The 27701-nt window shown below is 42.6% G+C and overlaps 1 protein-coding gene across 4 annotated transcripts in view; it reads right to left on the bottom strand.

The window, feature by feature from the left end:
* ZNF565 (zinc finger protein 565) overlaps window positions 1-27701 on the bottom strand; it is a 40702-nt gene that overhangs the window by 10424 nt on the left and 2577 nt on the right. For 2 of the 4 annotated variants that reach the window (XM_049902237.1, XM_049902239.1), the window contains exons 2-3: window positions 20198-20279; window positions 6730-6803 (exon numbers count right to left, since the gene is read on the bottom strand). In XM_049902237.1, the coding sequence (XP_049758194.1) occupies window positions 6730-6738 (9 nt within the window). In that variant the 5' untranslated portion in view covers window positions 6739-6803; window positions 20198-20279. Of the gene's footprint in view, window positions 1-6729; window positions 6804-20197; window positions 20280-25912; window positions 25949-27701 lie in introns of those variants that run through there. The other 2 variants (XM_049902238.1, XM_049902240.1) reach the window with 2 other exon arrangements.

Below are 27701 nucleotides of genomic sequence, written 5' to 3' on the forward strand. Positions count from 1 at the left end.
AGAGGTCACTTCGGCTGCTTGACTAACTGTCTGGGCTTTCACCACGTCCATCACGGGAGCTGCTGTAATCATCGCAGCATCTGCTTCCTCGTAAGATGGCAGGACTCACCTAAGGGCAGCACTACCTGAGTTACCCTAACAACCGCTGGAGTCTCTGCAGGCACCGCCCCGTGGATGATCTGAGCAGTCACGGTCATGACCGTAGAATAAACAGGGATTTTTATTGGCTACATGGTGTTGCATTTTATGTCTTATAAGACAAAACCACTCCAAACAGTGGCAGTTAGCTCAGACAAGATCTGTAGAATCTTCACAGTTTGTTACATCCTCGTTAACGCCCATCACTCCTCACTGTTTACTTCTTCTTGTTCCTGAACTAAGAAAGCTGATGCAGAGCAGACCTTAGTCATGTAAATGTGGCCTACCACCAACATGTGTTGTTTAATCTCAAAATGGACCATTTTATGGTTATTCATTTCTTATGGATTCCCTTATAAAACCAAAAAATTTTCTGTAACTGAAGTTCCCAATTGCAGCCTGTTCTAAAGGCCTCATAAAACAAGAGATGTGTCACCACACACTGAGACCAAGACCAACCACTCCAGCTCCTACCATGTCTACATGGAAGAGAGAGAACAGCGGGGCTTTTCCTGCAAAACACATAGATGTGAGGTAAATCGTAACCCAAACCCTTTTAAATGTAATTCTAAGCTCTCATGAGAGTAAAAGAAATTAAATCCCAGAGCCAATAAAAGAGGAAACATACACACACAGAGTGGACCGGAGGGAGGTAAACAAACGTGTTAGCGGGGGTCACCCTGAAATCAAATGCCTCGGAGATTAACCTTAGTGTGGGGTCTAGGACATGCACCAAATGGTCCAAGACCCTCGCTTAAAGCCAAGATCCTAGAAGAAGCTACCTACCCTCTTAGTGAAATGGTGTGCTACAGGTAGAAAAAATAAGTATTATCATTAGTGATACCCTTCCTCCTTTCCCTTGCCAATCTATAACCACAGGCCTACTCTCAGGCAAGTTCGAAATTCAGAGTGACATCAACAGTGTAGCTGGGGAAACTGTCAGATAAGAAATTAAATTACAGTGTGCCAAGTTTGAGAATACTCCTAGTGCAAAGTCTCTGTGGAGGAAAGCATCCTTTACGCAGGCCCCTAACAACTACCACATATTAAATTAAATCAAATATGAGCTCAAAACAAATAACTAAAGGAAAAATCAAATGGATTTAGATTCCAAAAGGTGTCAGATATTAGAATTTGATACAGAACATAGCAAAACTACATATGGAATATTTAAAGATGGAATAAAAAATGAGCAAGGACTAAGAACTCCCCCAAATTGAGTTCAACATTTAGCTGAAGCGGAAACAGCATTGGGAACTCTTACACGTTACTGATGGGAGTCTACATTGGTACGCATCCTTTGGAAAACAATCTGACATTATCTGTTGTTGTTAGGTGCAGTCGAGTCGGTTCCGACTCATAGCCACCCTATGCACAGCAGAACAAAACACTGCCCGGTCCTGTGCCATCCTCACAACCGTCGTTATGCTTGAGCTCACTGTTGCAGCCACTGTGTCAGTCCATCTCGTTGAGGGTCTTCCTCTTTTCCACTGACCTTCTATTTTACCAAGCATGATGTCCTTCTCCAGGGACTGATCACTCCTGACAACATGTCCAAAGTATGTAAGATGCAGTCTCGCCATCCTTGCTTCTAAGGAGCGTTCTGGTTGTACTTCTTCTCAGACAGATTTGTTTGTTCTTTTGGCAGTCCATGGTATATTCAACATTCTTCCCCAACACCATCTAACCCATCGCTGTTGAGTCAATTCTGACTCATAGCGACCCTATAGGACAGAGTAGAACTGCCCCCATAGAGTTTCCGAGGAGCGCCTGGTGGACTCAAACTGCCGACCTTTTGATTAGCAGCCTAGCATTTAACCACTATGCAACCAGGGTTTCCCAACACCATCCAGTGAATCTGAAAATGCACAATCCCAATGACCAGGCATTTCCACCTGAAGACTAAGCAATTCTATGGTACACATACACCCTAAGGGAATTCTTCCAAAAGTGTCCCAGCATACATGTTCAAGAATGTTCACTGCAGTATTTTTTTTTAATAGTAAAATGCCAGAAATGATTAAAAAGTAAATTGGAAAAAATGGATAAGCTGTGATATATTTATATGTTCGGATAACATATTGTGATGAAAATGCATGTTCTAGTGGTGCAGTGGCTAATAGCTCAGCCACTGACCAAAAAGTCAGCAGTCTGAGTCCACCAGTCACTCCCTGGACACCTCGCAGGGCAGTTCTACTCTGTCTTATAGGCTTGCTATGAGCTGGAATTGACTCAGCACCAACACGTAAACTTCTCTAACTTCCCATGTTCATGGATTCAAAGACTTAATATTGTTAAGATGTCGATACTCTCAAATTGATCTGAAGATTCAACTCTATCAAAATCCCAGCTGGATTTCTGACAGAAATTGTCAAGCTGATCCTAACATTAACATGGAAGTACAAAGGATGCAGAGAACCAAAACAATTTTGAAAAATAAGAAAAAAGTTGGAGGACTCATATTTTCTGATTTCAAGCTTACCACAAAGCTATAATAATCAAGAGTGAGGTACTGACCTAAGGGCAGACACAGAGGTCAATAGAACAGAATAGAGACTGTAGAAATAAACTCTTACATTCTGGTCAAGTGATTCTTTCATAAGGGTGCCAAGACCATTCAGTGCAAAATTGTCTTTGCAATAAATGGTGCCGGGATAACTAGATAATCTACATACAAAAGAATGAAGACAGACCTGTACCTCACACTGCAGAGAAAAATCAATTCCAAATAGGTAACAGACCTAAATGTTAAGAGCCAAAACTATAAAACTCTTAGATGAAAATATAGGAGTAAATCTCTATGACCTTTGGTCAATGGTTTCTTAGATATGGCACTAAAACATAAGCAACAAAAGAAAAAAAAAAAAGAGAGAGGTAAAACGGATTTCATCTAAATTAAAAACTTTGGGCTACAAATGATTCCATCAAGAAAGTGAAAAGATAAAGCATGGAATGGATGAAAATATTTCCAAGTAATTTATCTGATAAGGGGCTTGTATCTAGAACATGTATTCTTATAACAATTAAAAGAAAAACAACGAAAAATTTGCAGAAGATTTGAATAGACATTTCTCCAAGGGAGATATACAAATGGCCAGTAAGCACATGAAAAGATGCTCAACATCATTAGTTATTAGGGAAATGCAAATCAAAACTACAATGAGGGCTTTTTGGGGTCTCCTGGATTGATGAGAACATCCATTGACAGGAGAAGGTGGCATGTTCTTGAGGGCAATGGCAGCCCATGCTGGGAACCCTCCCAGACTTTACCTGATGAATCTCTTTGCTTAGCTTCCAGACTAAGATGGAATATGAAGAAAGGCCTGGATAGCTGCTTCCAAAAATCAGCCAGTGGAAATCTACTCTGATCATGGGGATGGTGTAAGACTGAGCAGTGTTTCATTCTATGATGCATAGGGTCGCCATGAGTCAGGGGTCAACTTGATGGCAGCTAACAACAACTTACATTAGGATCAAAGATTCACTGATTAAATCAGCAAGCTAACTGGATAACAGATGAAATCCCCATTGTGCATGCCTATCTGAAGCAGTGATGGTGAGATTAGTGTGGCCCGAGTGATAAATAAGATTCCTGAAGGTGCTCTATTTACTGAAAACTGAAGACGATATAAAAGTAAATGCAAAGATAGAGAGAGAGGGAAGATGGCAAAATTGGCACAAAACGAGAGACTGTAAGGGCTGACTCAATAGGGGGAGAGCAAGTGGGAGAGGGGAGTAAGATGTATGTAAACCTACATGTGACAGACTGATTGGAATGGTAAATGTTCACTTGAAGCTTAATAAAAATTAAAAAAAAAAAAAAAAAAGTAAATGCAGACCAGTTGTTGTAACTTGGATGGCCACTTGGAAGCTTTTAAGACCCCAGACACTATGCAACAAACTAGGAGGTGTATAACTTAGTGACATCAATTACACTAATCAACTATGCAGTCATTTGCTCTTAGTCACATGATAGTTTTCCATCATCATAAGCAGAAACTGAGTGCTCCACAAGCAATGACTCTCCCTTTTCCCTCCCTCCCACCTCTGATAACCACTAATAAACTTTGGTCTCTATAAAACAAAACAAGACAACCACAATGAGACACCAATTCACACGCACCAGGATGGCTATAATTAAAAAGACAACAGACACTGGTGATAGTTGCACAACATGACTAATGCAATTGGTGTCACTGAATTGTGCACGTAAAAAATGTTGAACTGGCAAATGTTGTGTTACATATATGTTTTACAACAATAAAAAATAGTTCTTCACTTAAAAAAAAATGAGGAAACTAAAAACAAAAAATAGATAATAACAAGTGTTGATGAGGATGTGGAGAAACTGGAACCCCCTTATATTGCTGGTGGGAATGTAAAATGGTGCAATCACTTCGGGAAATAATTCCTCAAACGGTTAAACATAGAGTTATCATGTAAACATATGACCTAGCAATTTCACTACTAGGTATAAACTTAAGAGAAATGAAAATATATGTGCACCCAAAAACTTGTACGTGAATGTTCATAGCAGATTTACCATGATAATCAAACAGTGGAGACAACCCAAATGTCCATCAACTTATGGATGAATGAACAAAATATGATATATTCATAAAATGTAATGTTATTTATATATACAAAGGAATGAAGTAATGACATATGCTACAACATGGATGAATCTTGAAAACATTATCCTAAGTGACAAAAGACCACATATTGCATGGTTCCACATATATGAAATATCTAGAACAGGTAAATCTATACTGAGACAAAAAATGTATTAGTGGTTCCCTAGGGCTGGGTAGGGGGCATTGAGAGGAACTGCAAATGAGTACAGGGTCTCTTTCTGGGGTAATAAAAAGGTCTAAAATTGACTGTGGCAAAGGTTGCATGACTGTGAATATACTAAAAAAACACTAAAATTTACATTTTAAATTGGTGAATTTCATTGTACATGAACTGTACATACGGTAAGTACAGCTGTTAAAAAATTATTGAAGACTCCAAAGAATTTTGTTCATGCTGGTTGTATCCATCAATATTTAGCATACTGATATTAAAACTGAGAAGTTTTAAAAATATTTATTTAAAAATATCAATAACAAACTCATTACATGGTAACATAAATAACACGCTTTTTCAGGAAAAATAACTATTTTCAAAAACAAAAAATTGAGCGCATTGTTTTCCAGTAGAAGACAGTTGGGTTTTCACATCTGCTTCTGTATTTTATCCACTGGGAGAACACATACATGTATTCTCTGGGAAACTCCACCATTCACTCATTAGAGAATGCCAGTGAAGAAGGCAAATAACATGTTATATTAATATAAAAATAAAGTTTGACCCTGCAGAGCTCATGAAAGGGTATCGAGGTCGTCCTGTACCACGCTTTGAGAACCGCTGATCTAACGATACACATGTCATCAGGAGTGATTTGAAAATACAATGTTGTGTGAGAAAATCGAGTTACACAAATACAGAGAGAGGGTGATAACTTTATGTCAAATTTAAGACACAGAAAACTCAACAGTGTATTGTTTAGGAGGTATTCATGTATGATAAAACAATTAGAAAATCAAAGGAATGATAAACACAAAACTAAAAGTAGTGATTACCACTGGTGGGACAGGAAGAGAGGGGATCAGGAAATGGAATACAGGTTGTTTCAATGGTATATTAATCTGACGATGAATATACCAGTGCTCATGTTATATACACATATACGTACACATACATATACAACGTAAGTTATAAAAACACTTACAAAGTATACATTTATATGTGTACATACACACATACCAAAAACAAACCAAACCAAACCCGTTGCTGTTCAGTCAATTCTAACTCAGAAAAATACCAAAACCAAACCCAGTGCCGTCAAGTCGATTCCGACTCATAGTGACCCTACAGGACAGAGTAGAGCTGCCCCATAGAGTTTCCAAAGAGCACCTGGCGGATTCGAACGGCCGACCCTTTGGTTAGCAGCCGTAGCGTTTAACCACTACACCACCAGGGTTTCCATAGAGACCCTATAAGACAGAGCAGAAGTGCTGGTGGATTCGAACTGCCAACCTTTTGGTTAGCAGCTAAGTTCTTAACCACAGTGCCACCAGGGCTCCATACACACATACACATATATGTTATAAATGTTTTTATATAAATTCCTTTATAGTATAAAATGTTTTATAATTTAAGAGGGGGTCATGTTTAAAAATGGAAAAAAGAAAGAAAACCATCTTGGTAAATAGAAGAAAATGAAAAGTTATCCCATCTTTAGCCCCACTCGACCGTGGTTCTGATAAAGAAGGCTTTCTTATTTTTCTCAAGATGTAGTTCTGCCCCATGGTGCTCTGGGAGGAGCGCTGTGCTCAGATGCGAACGCTGGTGGAGGAGAAGGGGCCACTACAGGAAGAGACTGGGCTGCTGTGCACCGTTTGCTCATCCCCTGGAGTGGAGGTACTGGGAGCAGGTTACTGAATGAGGCTCAGCAAGACAGGGCGTTTCAGGACAGAGAACACAAATGTTCACATGATTTGGAGAGAAAAAAAGATTATTTCAAGGACAGAGGAAATTTCGACTTACCTGGGCCATGGCTTTTGGAATTGCCTGCCCTGATCCACTTTCTCTGGATTCTTATCTTAGACAAGTGCAGAGTCCTGAAAAAGCAGAGCGGGGAGAGGGGAGGCAGATCCTGATAAACCCAGCTTGCCTCGCCACTCCCAAACACCAACCAAAAGCCAATCGGCTGCCTCCTCCGAGTCGATTCTGACTCATGGCAACCCCATACGTGTCAGAGTGGAACTGTGCTCCACAGGGTCTTCAACGGCTGACTTTCTGCAAGCAGGTCACCAGGGCTTTTTTCTGAAGTGCCTCTGGGTGGTCTCGAACTGCCAACTTTTCAGTTAGCAGCTAAGCACATTAACCATCTACAGCACTGTCATGGATTGAATTGTGTCCCCCAAAATATATGTCAACTTGGCTAGGCCATGATTCCCAGTATTGTGTGACTGTCTTACATTTTGTGATTTTCCTGTGTGTTACAAACCATAATCTCCGCCTGTGGTTAAAGAGGATTAGGGTGGGACGTAACACCCTTGCTCACGTCATATCCCTGATCCAATGTAAAGGGAGTTTCCCTAGAGTGTGGCCTGCACCACCTTTTATCTTACAAGAGAGAAAAGGAAAGGGAAGCAGACAGAGAGTGGGGACCTTATGCCACTGGGAAAGCAGCGCTGGGAGCAGAGCACATCCTTTGGACCCAGGGCTCCTGCGCGGAGAATCTCCTAGTTCAAGAGAAGACTGGGATTACAAGGACATTCCCCCAGAGCTGACGGAAAGAGAAAACCTTCCCCTGGAGCCAGCGCCCTGGATTCGGACTTCTAGCCTACTAGACTGTGAGGGAATAAACTTCTCTTTGTTAAAGCCATCTACTTGTGGTATTTCCATTATAGCAGCACTAGATGACTAAGACAACCACCCAGGGATTCCACTCCTAAACAGCAATTTGAGTATTTGAACCATGGCTAGTTTGACTGAGAAACTGAACTTTTAAATTTTATTTCATTTTAATTAATCTCAGTTTCAATTTAAATAGCTCTAGAATCTGGAGGTAGATAATGCTTACAATGACATCAGGGGCTGGAAAATGAAGGTGTAGGAATGAAATAAAATAATGATGAGGTCAAGGACCAACGGATCTCATCCATCACTGTAACCCTAGCACTTGCCACAGTGTGTGGAGGACATAGGGGATCAATAAAAACTGAATGAAGAGTTAAAAGTTTGGCTTTCATCCAGTAATGAAGGGAAGGCTGCTGAAAAATTAAAAAAGGCAGGGGATATGCCCGATGATTTTACCGGAGAGGAGCGAAATTAGAGCCAGGGAGACGAACTGGGAGGTGTTTGTATTTCCCAAGCAAATAAAGAGGACCTGGCCCAAGACAATGGCAGTGGGAATGAAGAGGGAGGGGATGAATTCAAGGTACAGGCAAGAACTGAAATCGACAGGCTCTGGCATGATTAGCTGTGGAGGCAGAGAGATAAAGAGGAGCGTCACGGATTGAATTGGGTCCCACCAAACTAATGTGTGCCAACGTGGCTAGGCCATGATGCCCAGTACCGTGAGACCGTCCACCCTTCTGTCGTCTGATGTGATTCTCCCATGTGTTGTTAATCCTACCTCTATGATGTTAATGAGGTGGGATTAGTTGCAGTTACATTAATGAGGCAGGACTCTATCTACAGGATTAGGTTGTATCTTAAATCAATCTATTTTAAGATATAAAAGAGAGAAGCAAGCAGAGAGACATGGGACCTCATCCCACCAACAAACAAGAGCCAGGAGAATAGTGTGTCCTTTGGACCCAGGGTCCCTGTGCTGAGAGGCTCCTGGGCTAGAAGAAGACTGATGACAAGGACATTCCCTCTGAGCTGGAAGAGAGAGAAAGGCTTCCCCTGGAGCTGGCACCCTGAATGAGGACTTCTGGCCTCCTAGACTGTGAGAAAATAAACTTCTGTTTGTTAAAGCCATCCACTTGATGACTAAGACAAGGGTTAGGAGTTCTTTCATATTTACGGAGCTTCTACCTCTGCCGGCATGGCTCAAAGATGATGAATCAGATCCCTGTCCAGCGGATCTCACATTCTAGTGGGGAGAGACAACAAACAAATACTGATATACTGGTACAGATATTCCTCTTTATACACCAGGTGGTAAAAGCTCTATAGAGAAAAATAAAGCAGGGAGCTTTGAAGGAATTCAAGGTGGTCCTAGAAGGCTTTACTGAGAAAGTGACATGCAAGCACAACCTGAAAGGAGTGAAGGAGCCATGCAGGTATCTGTGGGAAGGCTATTCCCAGCAGAAAACCTGCTGCCGTTGAGTCGATTCCAACACATAGTGACCCCACAGGAGAGAGAACTGCCCCACAGAGTTTCTAAGGAGCAGCTGGTAGATTCGAACTACCAACCTTTTGGTCAGCAGCCTGAGCTCTTAACCACTGTGCCACCAGGGCTCGGCCTCAAGGCTTACCTTGATCCACAAAGAGGAAGGAGACCGGAGTGGCCGGACTGGAGTGTGCGAGAGAAGAGAGGTCAGAGGTGAGGTTAGAGAAGTAGCTGGGGGCTAGATCACATGAGGCTTGTAGGCTACTGGAAAAACTTTGCTTTTTACCCTTGAGTAAGCCAGGACGCCAGTGGGCTGGTTTAAGCCAAGGACTGGCATGATGTGATTTACATTTAAGGGATCATTCATGGAGAATGGACTGTAGGGCGAAGGGGGGAAAGCAAGGAGACCGGTGAGTTTACTGCAGTAATCCAGGCAAGCAGTGGTGGCGGCTGACATTAGGGCGCTGGTGGGGGAGGTGATGAGATGTGACCAGATTCTAGGTACTCTCTGAAGGCAGAGCTGACACGATTTGCTGATTTTGGTATAAGAAAGAGAGAGGGAAAAAAAATAAAAAGCTGAGATAGGTTTTTGTCTTGAATGACTGGCGAATAACCGGAAGTATGAGGCTGTAATTTTTTTTTTTTTTAACATTGAAAAAATGGTGAGAGTAAAAGATTTGGACGGACTAATTAGAGGTTCTGTTTTAGACCTTAACACTTGAGACTCTCATTACATATTACAGTGCAGTGAATGGCTTAATATGACCCATCTAGTCATAGTCTTTGTAACTCCTACCAAATAGCTAGGTGGGACTACGCAAATGAGGTGTTTGTGGCCCACCAAGGGGACTGGATAGCTTGCTAATAATGTAATTAGGGTGCGTGGCACTCTTGTGGGGGTGGGACCACGCAAATAAGGTATATGGAAACTTAACGAAGGGATTGGTCAGTTTTGCCATCCTGTTAGGCTTAAAATGAGCTATCCCAGAGGCAGGAAGGGAGGATCTCACCACCACCAAGAAAGAAGAGCCAGGAGTGGAGCACACCCTTTGGACCTGGGATCTCTGCACTGAGAAGCTCCTGGAACCAGGAGACTGAGAAAGAGAGTTTAACACTGAAGACAGCTAAAAATGGTGGCAGAGAAACAGCAGCAGCAGAGGCAACAGACCGGCAGGAGAAAGTGTGTTGGGCTTCCAGCCCACGGAGGAGAAAGCTGAGCGCCTTTGGGCGGGAGGCTTGCTGGCAGAGCAGGGTGCCTCTGGGCACTTGGTGGAGCTAGGTTTGCAGACCCACAAAGCCAGGGCTGAGTGCCTTCCAGCAGAAGTTTACTGGCAGACTGGGGTGCTTTGGGCACTTATTGGCAAAGCTAAAAGACCTTTGTAACACTTGCCCGAGCAGGGCAGGGGCCAGGCTGAGGGGCCAAGGGCCAGAGAGAGGCCTGCCTGGAGGCGCAGCTGACAAGAGGCTGTCCTGATCAAGGAACTGTATCCTGAGAGTTCCTAAACCTGAATTGTAACCTGTTACTTCTCTAATAAACCCAATAACTGTGAGGATGGTCTGGGAGTTATGTGTGGTCATTGCAGGCATTATTGAACCCAGCAGAGGAGTAGAGAGTGCTGTGGGAGGGACAGATGGTGCCAGAATGGGTAAAAAGGTCTCGGGGTGGAGGCATGTCTGACCTCTGGCTCACAGGAATCAGCCTTGGGCTGTTGGTCTTGATTATCCTTCCCCCTTGTGAAGTAAGAGGAGGTCAGACGCCACCCCCACACCATTATTACATATATCCAAGTGGAGAGGTCAAGTATCTAGTTAGATATTTGGTTCTGATGTTAGGGAGAAAGTCCTATACAGATGTCAGTATTTAAAGCCTTGAGATTAGGTAAGTTCACCTACAGAATGAGTGACTAGGAGGAATGAACAACGGAGTACAGAGAGGAGTCACCAGTCAGTAGAAGGAAAAAATAAGAGAAAGTGGGATCCTGGAAGCCCAGTGAAGAAAGTGCACCAAGAAGGAAGTTGAGAACAATGGCCAAATGCTACTACGAGATCCAGTGAGATGAGGAATGAGGACTGTCCATTGGATTTGGCATTACAGAGATCACGAGTCCTGATAAAAGCTGATTCTTTGCAGTGGAGAGCACCGAAGCTTGACTGGAGTGAGTTCGACAGAGAATGGAAGGAAAGGAAGTAGAGACAAAGAGCCAACCCTTTTAAGGAATTTTTCTGGAAAAAAAAAAAAAAACAGAAACGGAGCTAGAGGTGGATATAGGGCCCAGATAGGGATTTTTTGAAGACGGGAGAAATTACAGCATGTTTTATACTGACAGGGTAATCCAGTTGTGCAAAATTAATAACCCAGGGACAGAGAAGACAACTGCTGGAGCGATGACCTTGAGTAGGGCAGTGGGCACGGGAACCAGCACCCAAATTCTAGGGGTTGAATCACAGAAGATCACAGATGGTTCGTGCCTAGGAAAGGCGCATTCCTGAAATGGGTACGGGGATTACCAGTGGGTCTAGGGTGAGGTGGGGTGGTGCTATTCATACAAACTTTTCGTTTAGTTTTATCTTCACAACCACCCTGTAGGCTAAATAAAGTCGCTTTCATTTCTCACTTAGTACAGAGGAGGAGCTAAAATGCCCGAGAGGTTATGAGATTCACTTAGGGTCACAGATGGGAAATAACAGATGCGATAGGACCCAAGTGTCCTGTTTTCCTGTCGATGGAAGTTTCCATCACAGTAAACTGCTTCCCATGGTTATTACCTTTAATTAGGGATGAGCCATAAATCCCAGGGTAGAAAGGGAGCACATGAGGGAAGGAGATTCACGGGAGAAGGAAACAGGATCCTTTTACAAGTGCTCTGTCACAGGAGACAGCTCAGACAAGCAATAGTTTCTGCTATTACAGATATGATGGAAATTCGGGGGGAAAGGCCTAAAAGACACAGAAATGGATTCTGCAAGTAAAGACCAGAGAAATAAAAGAAATCCTGAAGACCTGATACATGTCTAAAAGTGCGGAATATGGCTGAACAGCTGGAGGAGAAGAGGTGAATGGAAGAATATTTACCCAAGAAGGGGAAAAGCTTGAATTTTTAAACTGAAAAGAATGCCTGAGAGCTTGCGAAAATCCATAAAGAGCCACATCTGGATACAACCTGGTGACAATTCTGTAATTTTTACTTAAAATGTGATATTCACCACTCTTAAACGTCCATGGACTATTCAGAATTCAATATGTCACACCAGGAAACCCTGATGGTGTAGTGGTTAAGTGCTATGGCTGCTAACCAAGAGGTCAGCGGTTTGGATCCACCAGGTGCTCCTTGGAGACTATGGGGCAGTTCTGCCCTTTCCTATAGGGTCACTATGAGTCGGAATCAACTCGATGGCAATGGGTTTTTATATCATACCAGGATTGTTCCCAGTTGGGGGTCTTTGTCCATTCTGCCTGGAATGAGCCTTTCTCTGGACAGTCACAGAGCTTGCTTTCTTCCTTCATTAAGGTCTCTGTTTAAGGGGCACCTCTGTGCCCAAACTATGTAAACATCACCCCTTGCCACTCTCTCTCTCCTTCCCTGCTCTGTTTTTCTTTAGAGCTCTCACTGCTAGTAGACAATACATTCTATATCTGCTTGTCAATGATTTGACTCTTCCCACTAAACTTTAGGATCTATGAAAGCAGGGATCTTTGCTGGTTTTATTTATGACTATTTCCTTTGGATGTAAGATACTGTATGGGAGGCACTCAAACACTGCTTGAATAAATTTACGAACGTACAAGATCACAACAAAAACCTTAAAATTTTACCAAAGGAGAAGTTTCTCTTTCTATTTTCTGTGGTTATAAGACAAAAAGAAATCACAAGTAGATAAAGTATTTGATATAAAAAAATTAAATAAATGTAGACATATTTCAGACAAATGTAAAAACGTATTTCTATTTTGGGGGCCTATGACACAAAAGGCAGAAAATGCAAAGAAAAAATTGATACATTTCAGAAGATAAAAAAAATTCTACACCAAAATACCAAAATCAAAAAACACAAAGAGTAAACCCAACGTATCAGTACTGGTTCGCCAGCTATAACGAAGGTCCCACGCATTAAGGCGGTGATAACAGCAGCAACAGCGTGCAGAGGACAGAGAGGGAACACGGGAATGCTCTGAGCTTTCTGCGCAATTTGCTGTAACCTAAAAAAAAATTGACTGCTCTAAAGAATAAAATGCATTACAAAGAAAAGAGGGGAAAAAAGACAAACAATAAAATGAAAAGCAACAGCTGTGACTCATAAGTCAGACAAACAACAAAGATGGACCGTGCTTTTAAAGATACATTTTTAGAACAAAAAGCAACAGTTTTAGAAAAAATGAGCAATGGCTGCGACGGGCAGTTCCCTAAATAATAAAACAGCCCATCACTTAACAACAGGTTTTAAGCCTCCTTAGTAAAGAAGGGAATGCATGTTAAAACAATAAGGCAATACCATTTTACAGGTGTCAGACTCGGAAAGACGTGAAAGATCGATGTTACCACACATTAGCATGAAGGCAGGAGAAGGGGAGCTACAGCTGCTGCAAACTCCCAACGAGCAACAACGAGCAACGTTAGCGGAAAGCAAGCCATGCGTGCGCTTTGACCAAGCAATTCCGAGTCTGAGACTCTATCCAAAAGCTGTCTGTGGGATATATTAACGGGGACTCTGTTGACAATGGAAGAAGTTTGGAAAGAACTTAAAAATCCTTCAAAAAAGGACTGATTAAATAAACTGTATCCATATAATTGAAACACTGTTGCCATAGAAGAATGATACGGATCTCGCCCATGTAAAGATGTTCAGGAAGCAATGCTGGGTGAGGAAGGTAGGTTACAGAACAGATGTGTACCTTAGTCCTATTTTTGTAGGAAACACATACACATGCACACATACACATATATAGGACACATACGTGTACGTACGGGTAGTCACAGAAGACAGACTGAAAGGATTTGCAGTTAAATGTTTACAGTATTTGTCTCCAGGTGTTTTTCTGTATTTTCTAGCTGTTGCCTTAAGCATATGCCTTATACTCATAAAAATTAATGTAACGAATCCCTCCTCACTGCCGGGGGTGGAGTACAAAGAGAGATACAAACGGGGTGATTGATGAGTGATAGCGAGGTGCCTGTGGGAACTTCCATGCTGAAGGAGCTTCATCTTCTCCGTGGCCCTAGAGCCTAAAGGGCAAGTTTGACGTCCCTCGGAGGAGGTGAGCTTTCATACGAAAGGCTTTCCCTTCCTAAGTCTCCCACTCACCTGAGCACAGGCCTCCCCACCGCCCAGGGATGTCCTCCTTGTTCCAAAAAGAAATCACACCTAGTCTACAGACAACTTCCTACACACAGAAAAAGAAAGAAATGGGTCTTACCCAGGGTGGTAGGACTTGTTAATGTTTCACAGTGACCTGGTCTTCCTTGCCTTCTGGGCACAAAGAAGATGACATTTTTTAACCCCTTGCAGTTAGACGGGGAGCCCTGGTGGCACAGTGGCTAAGAGCTCGTCTGCTAACCAGAAAGTCGGCAGTTCGAGTCCACCAGCCGCTCCTTGGAAACCCTATGGGGCAGTTCTACTCTGTCCTCTAGGTAGTCACTGTGAGTTGGAATTGACTCTATGGCAACAGGTTTGGTTTCTTTGGTTGTGCAGGTAGGCAGGGCCACAGGCTGGCTCTGGGCAATGACATAGGAACAGAACTGGTGTGATTTCCATCTGAGCCACTGGAACGGCTGCACAATTCCCCTGTCTTTCCCCTCCTGGACGTGCCTTTAAGCTGGTGTACCTTCAGGACGGTGGGGCCTCCTCTGGTTTGGGACCCTGCCTATGTGGCCTCACAGTGGACATGCAGCATGAGCAGGAAATAAAACGCTGTTTGGTAAGCCACTGAGACATGGGGGTTATCTGCTATCATGGCAGCAATCCTGCCTGCCCTACCTGACACGCTAACTCGGCTACGCTATGGCTGCATAAAACACAGATTCAGTCCCAGGGCCTTGGTCAAAACAAAAAAGGGCAATACAGGGGGAAAAAAAAAAGGAAGTTTCAGAAATGACATAGCAGAGCCGTCCATGTCCAAGGCTATAAATTTCAATGGGATTTCTCACAAACGGACAATGCAAAACAAAAGTCCCTAAAAGGCAGATCATGAGCCATGGGGCAAGCTGATCTTAATCAGCAAAATGAAACTCCTCTTCAGATCTCGAACATACAAATCCTTCTGGGCAAAGTTTAGCCATCTACAGAGCACCCCAGTAAAGCTCAAAACTACATTCCTGGATTTTCCCTGTCTCTGACTTGACAGACGTTCTTGTTCCTCAGAGGCCCTGGGTTCTACATTCACATGGCGTGGGCTGAAAGACTGGGGAAGTTGGCCGAGTCATGGCAACTAGAGCATACAGGTACCTCCTCCTCAACTTTAGTAATCCATTTCTGAAAAAGCAATCATTGAGGGAAAACCCTGTTAACCTGACTATACTAGGCCCAAGAGGGAGTCACTAACGCTAAGCCCCACGTCAGCAAACCAAAACCTAACCAGCTCTATTCCCTGTAAATGCCTGACCTTCTCGAAGCAGACACCTAAGCTAACCAATTAGGATTTATCCACTCGGTTTAACCTAGTTTAAAATTTCCCCCTAATCCCGAACGAGGAAAGAAAGCACCTACCAGGCAATCCAGAATTGTCCAGTATAGTTTCCTTGTTCTTGTGTGTCTGGGTTACGGACTGAATTGTGCCCTCCAAAAATATGTGCTGTGGTTATAATCTCATTTTGGAATGGGTTGTCTTTGTTATGCTAATGAGTCAGGATTAGTGTAGGGTGTGTCTTGAGTTAATCTCTTTTGGGAAGTCCTAAATCCAGACTTCTAGCCTAGGGACCCACTTGTGGTATTTGTCATAGCGGCACTAGATAACTAAGACAGAATTTGGCACCAAAAGAGTGGGGCGTTGCTCTAACAAATACCTACAATGTGGAAGTGGTTTGGGAATTGAGTAATGAGTGGAGGCTGAAAGAGTTTTAAGATGCCTAACAGTAAAACCCTGGTGGTGCAGTGGTTAAGTGCTATGGCTGCTAACCAAAAGGTCTGCTGCTCAAATCCACCAGGTGCCCCTTGGAAAGTCTATGGGGCAGTTCTACTCTGTCCTTTAGGGTTGCTATGAGTCAGAATCGACTCAACGGCAACGGGTTTGATTTTTTTGGTTTGAATAATAAAAGCCTACATTGGCTTGAAGAGACTGTTGGTAGGATTACGGACATCAAAGGCAATTCTGGTGAGGGCTCAGAAGGAGGTGAGGAGAGCTATAGTCTCCACTGTCTCAGAGAACACATATCGTGCCAGCAACAGAATGTTGCTAGAAATGTGGACATTAAATGTTCTTCTGATGAGGCTTTGAAAGAAAATAACGAACGAGTGATTGGACAATGGAGGAAGGGCGATGCTTTTTACGCTGTGGTAAAGAACCTGTCTGAATTATGTTTAAATAATTGGTGGAAGGTAGAACTTGTAAGTGATGAACTTGGATATCTGGCTAATGAGATTTCTAAGCAAGATCTTAAAGGAGCCGCACGGTTTCTCCTTGCCGCTTACAGTAAAATGTGAGAGGAAAGAGATGGACTTAAAGAAGAACTGTGCAAAATGAAAACAGAACTTAAAGATTTGGAAAATTCTGTTGTGCAAACTAAGAATGATCATCAAGGACGTGGCTATACAATCTTTTGTTAAAGAGATTAAGCCTGTGACTAATGAATCTACCCACCTACCACAGCAGAGAATCCATCAGCTTAGCAGAAGGGGCCAGAGAAAGAATGACAAAACACTGTCTGCCTCTTGGAATTCTCCAGGCAGGGAACAGGCCTAAGGAGCTACATCTGTTGTCCTCCAAGAAAAGGATCATCCCTGGAACAGCTCAAAGATGAACGGAGCTGTTGGAAGGAGCATGGGGAACAGGGCCTTCACAATTTCAAAGGGTGGGGCCACAGCATCCTAGGTTCCAAAGAGTTGAATCTTCGCCAACTTGGTTCCAGAGTGTGGAACCGCCCAAAGCTAAAGGGGTGGGGATCCCATGTCCAAGGGGCAGAAGAATGGGGCTAAGGGGGTAAGGCTCCCTTACTCAGATGTACTAGGAGAATTGGGCTGCCTAAAGGGAGCAGAGTTGCCATCTCAGAGGGCCTGGAAGGCAGAGTTGAAGGCCAGGCCTACGGGGCCTCTGCCCAGAATCCAGAGGGCATGGCGAACACCCAGAATCTGGAGGGTGGGGCCACTGCCTAGATGGTTTCAGAGAACAGATGGTATTTTCAGGTCTTATGAACTATTGTAATTTATTCTGCTGGGTTTTGGACTTGTTTGGTGTCTGTTATCCCATCTTTCCCTCCAATTTCTCCCATTTGTAATGGAAATGTCTACCTTGTGCCTGTTCCACCATTGTATTTTGGAAACAGGAAACTCGTTATCTAGAATTCACAGGTTCACAGGTGAAGAGGAGTTTTCCCTCAGAATGAAATATGCCTGAGGTCTCATCCATATTTGATTTAGATGATTCAGAAGATGAGAATTGGGACTTGGAATTGATTTAAGACTTTTGGGATGATGTGATGGGGTGACTGTGTTTTGCATGTGGGAAGGACATGAATTTGGGGGGGCCCAAAGGGTGGAATATTATGGATTGTATTGTGTCCCCCCAAAATATGTGTTGTAAATCCTAACCTCTAGGCCTGTGCTTATAATCTCATCTGGGGATAAATTGTTATGTTAATAAGGCAGGATTAGCATAAAGCCTGTCTTGAGTCAATCTCTTCTGAGATATAAAGGAGATTAAACAAGCAAGTGAAAGAAGCAAAGATGGAAGAAGGGAGATGCCAAACCACAGGAAAGTTGTCCAGAAGTAGAAACTCAAAAGAGACAAGGACCTTTTTCCAGAGCAGACAGAGAGAGAAAGCCTCTCTACAGCCAGCACCCTGAATTTGGCCTTCTAGCCTCCTAAACTGTGAGAGAATAAACTTCCGCTTCTTAAAGACACTCACTTGTGATATTTCTGTTACAGCAACACTAGACTGCTAAGGCAGTCTACGCCCATAAAAGCCTTCCACTTTGTACCTCTTTGAAGCTCTTGTCAGACTTCCAGACCAGATGCTTCTCAATTCATGAACTGCAAGTAAAGCTTCTAAGTTCATACACAAATTTAATCTTGTGGAAACGTTATTTTCAACAACGCTAACCAGAAGCCTTTCCACAAATATTTTAAATGTGAAATATATAATTCATCACACTGAAACACCAAACTTCCACTAAATTCTTAAGGTATAACTAAAACACAATAAAACACCTACAAGTAACAAACCATCGTATCAGGGTAAAAATTTCTTAGATAAAAAATTTTTCTCCTTGATCACCAAGCAATTAATATGGCTGTTAACAAACAGTTGCTTGTGTGCAATGATATGGGCTCTCTCAGCGCCATCAACATCTGAACACCCCTTTTGTTGACATGCCAATTGTGATATTAAGAACATTTACCTTTGGTTCCTGTAAGATAGCCCTTGGAATTCCCCAACAATGAAGGGGTCTTTGTCTTCTAAAACAGTTAGGCAACACTCAAATGTGTGCACATAAGCAGGGGCTACTCAGTCGACCCAGTTATCTACCCTCAAGAAGGGAGGGGGGCATAATTCAATCATGTACAGTCAATGATTCAATCAATCATGGCTATGCAATGAAGCCAATGAAAGGCTCTAAACATGGAAGTTTCAAGGGCTTCTAGGGTTGGTGAGAGCAATGCTCTTAATGGGGTGGCATGTCCCTGGGGACAATGGAAGTCTTGTGTCAGGACTCCTCCCAGGACTCACCCTGTGTGTCTCTTATATCCTTTCTGGTTACAACTGGGTAACTGTGGGTATAGACAATCTCTGAATTCTGTGATCCATTCCAGTGAATTAATGAATGCACAAGGGTAAGGAGGGCCAGGAGGGGCAAGCATCTGCCTACTTGGCAGTCTAAAGGACAGAGTCCTTCTAACTTCTGTGCTTTGACTCGGCTCGGGTAGCTAGGTCAGAGAAGGGCTGCATGGGCAGCTATCTGACGGTATAAAGTTCTTCTAATTTGTGAACTCCAATCGAGCCCTGGGTGGCTGGAGGGTGAAGGGAGAGTGTGCTGCGGGGGCTGATGAGGAAAGAGATGTGGGAAGGTGGGGACTGGATCCGTTTCCAGGTGGGAACTGGATTCATGCAGACCCTTACCATGCAGTTAGCAATGAAGGTGGGTGTGCACCCACTGTGCCCCTTGCTTAGTGTACCAACCTACGTACTTGTCAAAATAGTTACATGATTCTACTGGTCTAGTAACTGCATTTGGAGTATAACTTGAAACTTTTCCTGAGTGTCATTAAAAAAATGTTGTATTGAATACTACGGATGTAAACATGATTTTTTCCAGTATAAGGGTCAGCCAAAAATCAACACATTGAGAGATACATACGTTTTCTGGCAATGTTCAGTACTGTGAGTGAGACAATAGCAGATTGGTTAAAGAAATAAAAGTTTTCTATATAACAAGAATTCTGAATACTGACAAATTAGGTAGTAACGTTACTAGGTAGCAATGTTAGAGACAGAGAAATTGCTCAAGATATGGTTAGTATAAACAAGCAGGTTATAAAACAGAGCATCGTGTGGACCTATTTGTAAGATGCACGTATATATCATACAGGTGGACAAAATCAGATGGAAAATGTCTGAGTGTTATTCCTAAAAATTATTTTAGTTATCTCTGGGTTGGGATCTTAAAATTTCTTAATCTTTACTAAGTGTACTGCATTTTTTACTTTCAATGATCATGCAATGATTTTTAAGTGTGTATTTTTAAAGTCTGTTAAATGTAAGTCACTCCCAAATAGTAGATAAAAAAGAAACGACTTACTTTTTTTTTTTTTTTTTTTTTAACAATGTTCTAAACAGCTGTATTTTCACCAATGGCTTTTGTTGATTTTGCTTCTTCAGCTCCCAAGAGCTGCAAATTTCCTGATTTTCTAACTATATTCATGTGTGTTGGAGTTTTGCCTGGAAAAGAATAACTAAAAGCCATTTGGGCGTGTCACAGGCCCCTTCCTGGCAGGCGCGCTCACGGTCCCCACACTTACCCTACTTGCTCCGATGTGCTCTAAACAGCTGCGGAATCATCTGGCTCCACTGGTCTGGGTTTCTGCCGACCAGGACGAAAACCTGCAGGGAATATAGGTAACTCAGGAAACCAGTTCACCTCCATGGGGTTCTCACGGGATCAGTCTTAGACATGACATGATGGTGACTGCTCTTGTCATACAAGTGCCTCCCTCTTATGAATTCTCACAGCATACCAACAGGACAAACTAGTGCTCTATGGCCCCTTACTTTAGACATCTGTTTACAAGTTTCATCACCCCTATTATACTATTTGCAATCTTAAAATAGATTAAAAATAAATTTTAAAAGCTGTAACTTTTTAAAAGCATTTTGACTCCCCAAATACTAGGTTAGGATTTTGCATATCTGCAGATTCTTAACAAATGTCTAACGGCTGACCCAAAGATTCATTTTCTGAGTCTTTATCCTAATGAATTCAGTATAAAAAGAGTTGCATATACAAGAATGTTTTCGGGGACTATTTCACAACTAACAAGTGGAACTATAAATAGTAGGCAATAAACTAAATAAATGAAGTACATCTTGATGATGGAATACTATACAGTGATTTTAAAACATAACGGCACCATAAACAAGGACTATTCAATAATGCGTTATTGAATGAGGGAGGCAGGTTACAGAATTTATTTAAAAGTGAAAATAGAGTAGAACTGCGCTGTATAGAGTTCTCGATGGCTGATTTTCTGGAAGCAGATCACCAGGCCTTCTTCCGAGTCTCCTCTGGGTGGACTCCAATCACTAGCCTTTGGTTAGTAGATAAGCGTTTAAATGTTTGTACCACCCAGACAGCATACATAAAAGTGATGCTGTTCTTGTTGTGTGCTGTTGAGTTCATTCATATAAAAGAGATAGCACTCTAAAAAACCTCTCATACTAACACACAGAAATATATTTGAAATATATCCGTCAAAATGCTAATAGCATTTATCTCTAGATGGAGAAGCTACATTTCTGGCAAGTTTCTAGATATCTGCATTAAGCCTGCATCAACTTCGTAATAGAAATCATACCAATGCTGTTTTCATTTAAAAACCAGAGGCACAGCTGGTATTCACCCGGCAGTGGGAAAACTGTGAGCAATGAAGCCAACGTCTGTGACATGACTGGGGACACATATGCGAATGAGTGGGATTGAAACAAACGACAACAGTAAGTTCTCCAACAGTCCTTTAAATGCTGGCTCATATTCTCTGGTATGCTGACATAGCTTCATTTTCAAAAACATTCTGTGAATGATCAGTTTTCAAGTAAGCGGAATTTCCAAATTAAATAAGACAATGTATGCAAAGCAGAAGGCATAGTGTCAGGCACATGGCAAGTGTCAAATAAATGTGAACTTCTTCTTCTCCACTCAGTCACTAATTGAATTCTTTTTGGATGGAATCCTTGCAAAAATTCTGAGCACTCTGTGTTCATTTTCAATGCTGTATCATTAGAGCGAACATATTCTCATTATTCTAACTCTCTGTAAAGCATATGTTTATTGACTGCATAATCCGCTACATGACCATAATATGCCACGTACCATTCCTCTTCTGCTTCCCTACTGTTGGGCACAAACTTTGGACAACATCTCAAAGGCTGTTACCAGCTATTACTGTCTCTGATTCTAGACCTGTGGTTCTAAATCCTGGAGTCATGAACCTCTCTGCAAATCTCATGAAATCATAAACCTTCTCAGGAAAAAAATTCAAATGAATAAATACCTGCAAAACATGAGCATTAGAATTCATGGAGTCTGCAGAGCCTTGAAGTCTAAAGGTGGGGTTCAGGACATTGATTAAAACCCTGCGGTATAAAAAAAACCAAACCAAACCTGTTGCCATTGAGCTGACTCCAACTCATAGTGACCCTACGGGACAGCAAAGAATTGCCCCACAGGGTTTCCAAGGAGCAGCTGGTGGATTTGAATGGCCAACGTTTTGGTTAGCAGCTGAGCTCTTAATGAGTGCGTCAACAGGGCTCCCCTGCTGTATAAACCACTGGAATACCAGGTTTATGTTCTTATTTATAAACATCAAGTACTGCTAGCTCCATTCCTTTATTGTTTCTGATTTCTCAAAAGAACAAGCATTTGGCCTGAAACAAACTTAAGACTGACTACCCAAAAAACCTAAGTCCCCAAAACGAAATTAGATATGGCTACTGAAATAAAATTTTACTCTTAGACTCTCTGGCAATATCCCAGTCTAGTGAATCCAGGTCTCTGAGATAGGTCCCCAGTTACATTCTCATTCCTAAAAGCCAGGCATAGTGTAAGCCCTTGTTCATCTCCAGACTGTGAAGATTGGAGCTGTTTGCAGTGCAGTGCTACATGAGCCCGGGTATCTGCACACAGCTGTGCAGGGGCCACTGTGGAGAAACTGGAACTTTTCATCCACTGCTGGTGGGAATGTACAATGATGCAGCCACTGTGGAAAATAGTTGGGTAGTTCCTCGAAAAGTTGTACACAGAACTACCATATGACCCAGCAATCCTGATTCTAGGTATATACCCAGAAGACGTGAAGGCAGAAATGCAAACAGAAACCCGTACACCAATGTGCACTGCAGCACTCTGTGCTATAGCCAAAAGGTGGAAACAACCAAAATGTCCACCAAGAGATGAACGGACAAACAAAATGGGAAATTATGCAGCAGAAAAGAGAAATGAAGTTCTGATATGGCCACAACAGGGATGAACCTTGAAAACATCACGTTGAGCGAAATCAGTCAGTCCCAAAGGACAAACACGGCATGACGTCACTTACATGAAATAAGCAAAAATATAGAAACCAAGGATCACTAATGGTTACTAGGGGTGGGAGAGAGGGGGAAAAGGGGAGTTTTTTTTGGGGGGTCATTTGAGTTATGTTAACCGTGGTGGAATGTCTTCGATGAGGAAAGCAGTAACAGTGGGACAACATGAAAAATGTCATCAACGGCACTGAGTTGTCAATGTAGAAACTGTGTTGGCAGATGTTTTGATGTGTTCGCACAATGAAAAAAAAGAGGAAAAACAACAAAACTATATACATATTTCACTTCTGACCTAGCAATTCCATGTCTAGGAATTTATTCTGAAGATATTTCTCCAACAATATGAAAATATACGTGCATCAGGTTACTCATCGTAGTCTTGTTTGGCTACACTAGAAACACTGGAAAATACTGGCAACAACCTAAATGCCCACACAGAGCAGATGACTGAATAAATTACGGTGCATCTACACAGTGGAGTACTATGCAGCTATAAAGATGAATGACGAAGACCTCTATGAACTGATAAGGAGTGATTTCCAGGCTATATAGTGAACCGTAAAAAACTAAATACAAAGAAGCATGTAGGATATGCTACTTTTCATGTTAAGAAATATGGAAGAAATAAGCAGATACATATCGATCTTGCTCATTTGAAAAAAAAAAAACCCACATAGATATAGGAAGGGCAAAGCAAAAATGAATGAGATGGGTTATCTACAATGGGTTAGTGGGAGCAGGGTGGAGAGAATGGGAGGGAAGAGATGAAGAAGGAGAAACTGAGTAGATTTGTGTCTAGTTTTGACTTTTACAACCACGTTAATGTTTAACATATTAAAAAAATAATTTACATCAGCCAGGATATGGAGGGAACCAAAATGAAACACAAACAGCAACAAACCAATCTATCTGTATTACAGAAGAATAACATAACCAACCACACAGGAGGCAGGGAACCAAGTAACTGGAAACCCCTGTTGTCACTATATACTGTCAGACTAAAGACATAAAGAACTGTGTGGGGTATGGGAGTACCTGTTAGCAAACGTGAAACTGTACACAGGACTGAACAAATAAAACAAATAAATAGATCGTGGGGAACGACAGCTAAGTTTCTGTCAGAGAAAGGAGTTACAAAAAGGAAACGGTGAAGGCTAGAATGAGCCCTGTTGTGTTGCACTGGAACTGGATATACTGGTACGAGCTCAGGGTTTATCTGCACAGATAAACATACAGTTAGATTTAATGTGTGTGTACATGCCATTAGCTGCCCTTGGTTGATCCTGACTCATGGTGACCTTATGTACACCAGAATGAAACACTGCCCAGTCCTGCACCATCCTCACAATCAACAGCATGTTTGAGTACACAGACTTAACACAGAGATCCCTCCATATATACAGAGGGGCCCTGGTGGCACAGTGGTTAAGAGCTCAGCTGCTAACGAAAAGGTCAGCAGTTTAAATCCTCTAGCTGCTCCCTGGAAACTCTATGGGGCAGTTCTGTCCTATAGGGTCGCTATGAGTTGGAACTGACTAGACAGCAACGGGCTTGGTTATATATAGATATGAATACTTCATAGATGAGAAGGCCTAGAAGCAATGACATCCCAGTAGCAATGAGCACGCCGAGTCTTGGTTTCCATATATCCTTTTCTAGGAAAAGGAACCAGTGTTCCCTGGGAAAATGGCTGATTCCAGGACTGGGGCAGGAAAAGCATCATATCAGCCTGGAACATCTTGTGGTGCCAGAAAATAGGAAGTACTAAGAGAAACGAAGGGGACATGTCGAAAGGACACAGAAGTCAAATCAAAGGGGCCAAATGTGGGACAACTTGAGTAATAAAATAAATGATAGTAATGGATTATAGCCCACGGGGAAAATCCAGTCTAAACTGATATAAATAATTTAATAAACAGTGAGAAGGAAAATTTCTTCCTTACAATAACGTTCTAATACATAAATGTAGGAGGACTGACAGAAACAAAAAACAGTAAATTGGCAGACTTTTTCAGGCAAGAATCATCAAGGGATGCTAAGATTATTTGGTGAAAGTAGGATGACAAACAGGATATTCACACGGGCTTAAAGTATTTCTTCTCAGATATTTATTACAAAGATAAAAACAGTAATTTTGCAGTGGAAAAACCTGGCAGACGCCACCCTGACCAACTGATTAAAGTTTACAGCACAATAATGAAACAAACTGACCTCACGGGTCCCCTGATAGGGTGCACTGAGAAGGGCACATCACTTCTGCGATATTCTCGTCCCAAGCGTATATAACCTGACTTAATGACGAGGAAGCATCAGATAACCCCAAACTGAGAAACACTCTGCATTATAGAATCTACAAAACAAATGGCCAGCACTCTTCAAAGTGTCAAGGTCACTGTAGGCTGAATAATGGCCAAAGGTATCAAGTCCAAATCCCTGGAATTTGTAAATGCCACCTTATTTGGGAAAAGGATATTTGTAGATGTAATTACATTAAGGATTTTGAGATTACTCTGGATTTCCCAGGAGGGCCCTAAATAGCATTAAAGTGTTCTTATAAGATGGGGGGAAAGGGAGATAACACAGACACATAGAGATGATGTGAAAACAGAGGCAGAGATTGGGGCGATGCGGCCACAAGCCCAGGAATGCTGGGCACAATGGAGACAACACACAATCACATTCCCACAACCACTAGAAGCTGGAGAAATAAGAAATGGATTCTCCCCTAGAGCCCTCGGAGTGAGTGTGGTCCTGCCAACACCTTGCAGTGCGATGGGATGCCTTTGTGTGACTTTTCTTGCCATGGTCTCATAATTCCCACCCAAGCGGATGGATGGGACTGTGCAAATACGGTAATTGGGGCCCACCAAGGGGATCTGTCAGTTTTGCCATCCCGCTGGGCTTGAAATGAGGCAGGAAGGAAAGGATCTTACCACCAAGGAAAAACAGCCAGGAGTGGACAGCGCATCCTTTGGACCCGGGACACCTGTGCTAGAAAGCTCCTGGAACCAGGAAACCAGGAGAGAGCAAGCTGTAACCATAAAGACGGTGAGAAGTGGTGGCAGGAGAGACTGGCAGGAGACTGTGCGGTGGGCTGGCCGGCCCATTCAGCGAGAAAGCTGGGTGCCTGGGGTGCCTCTGGGGACTTACTGGCTGGGGCTAAAAGAGCTCTGTAACACTCGCCTGAGCAGGGCAGAGGCCTAGGGCCAGAGAGAGGTATTCTTGTGAGTACAGCTGAAAAGAGGCTGTCCTGATGGAAGAACTGTATCCTGAGTGTTCCTGAGCCTGAATTGTAATCTGTTACTTCCCTAATAAACCCCGTAATTGTGAGTATTGTCTCTGAGTTCTGTGTGGCCATTGCAATGAATTATCGAACCCAGCAGAAAAGGAAAGAGTGCCATGGGAGGGACGGTTGGTGTCAGAATTGGTAAAGGTGGTGGAGAGAGCAGGCACGTTTGACCTGCACCTCACAGGAATCAGCCTTGGGCTGTTGACCTTGATTCTCCTTTCCCCTTGTGAAGTTAGAGGAAGTCAGACACCGCCCCCATGCCATTTTTACAACCTTGATTTCTGACTTCTGAACTTCAGAACTACTAGAGAATAGATTTCTGTTGTTTTAAACCACCAAGTTCATGGTAACTTGTTACAGCAGCCTCAGGAAACTAGTACTGTCATAAAAGACAAAGAAAACTTGAGGAACTGTGCCAGATCAAAGGAGACTAAGAAGGCTTTCCAATGTGTGATCCTGGGTGGGACCCTAGCCTAGAAAAAGAACATTAGGGGACACCGATTGAATTTAAATAAGGTTTGTAGATTAGTTAGTAGTATCATATCAATGTTAATTTCCTGGTTTTGATCACTGTACTGTGATTAAGATGGGAGCATACGGGGAAGCTAGGTGAAGGGTGTATGGGAACTCTGTTTTTTGCAACATTTTAATGTCTGAAATGAACTCAAAATGAAAATTAAAAATTAAACATAAACAAACATTAGGTGGGGAGCAGAGAGGATATGAGCTTTTCAGTTCGTCTCCAGGGCACTCAGTAATTTTCACTGACCTTTGGCAAATGGCAAATACTGGAGACCAGGTAACTTTGAGGGTCTCTGTTAGGCAAGAAAGGAGCCCTGGTAGCCCAGTGGTCAAAGCGATTGACTGCTAACCGAAAGGTTGGTGGTTTGAACCCACAAGCTGCTCTGTGGGAAAAGGATGTGGCAATCTGCTTCCGTAGAGATTTACAGTCTTGGAAACCCTATGCGTCACTATGAGTCAGAACTGACTTGATGGCAGTGGGTTTAGGTTTTGGGTTCGTTTAGCCAAGGAGTTTCAGAAGAAGGAAAGGAAATTATATTCTAAAAAACTAGAAAGGTTTCGGGGAAGAAGCAGCCCGATTCTACTAGTTAGCTAGCACCGCTGTGACAGAAATACCGTAAGTGGGTGGAATCTATTTTCTCACAGTTCCGGAGGCTAAAAGTCTGAATTCAGGCTGTGGCTTTAGGGAAGGTCCTTCCTTGTCTATTTCAGCTTCCAGCAATCTTTGGAGTTACTGGGCTTGTAGATTCGTCTGCCTCCATGGTCCTCTGACAGAGTCTGTCCCAGCCCAGCCCCCTTCTGCCCCCCATATGCTTGCTTCTGTGTCTAATCTGCTCTTTTTATAACTCTGAAGTGATGTGGTTTAGGGCACACCCTACACTGATATGACCTCATTAACACAACAAAGAAAA

This window comes from Elephas maximus, chromosome 11 (genome assembly GCF_024166365.1).
Source record: "Elephas maximus indicus isolate mEleMax1 chromosome 11, mEleMax1 primary haplotype, whole genome shotgun sequence".
Taxonomy (NCBI): domain Eukaryota; kingdom Metazoa; phylum Chordata; class Mammalia; order Proboscidea; family Elephantidae; genus Elephas; species Elephas maximus.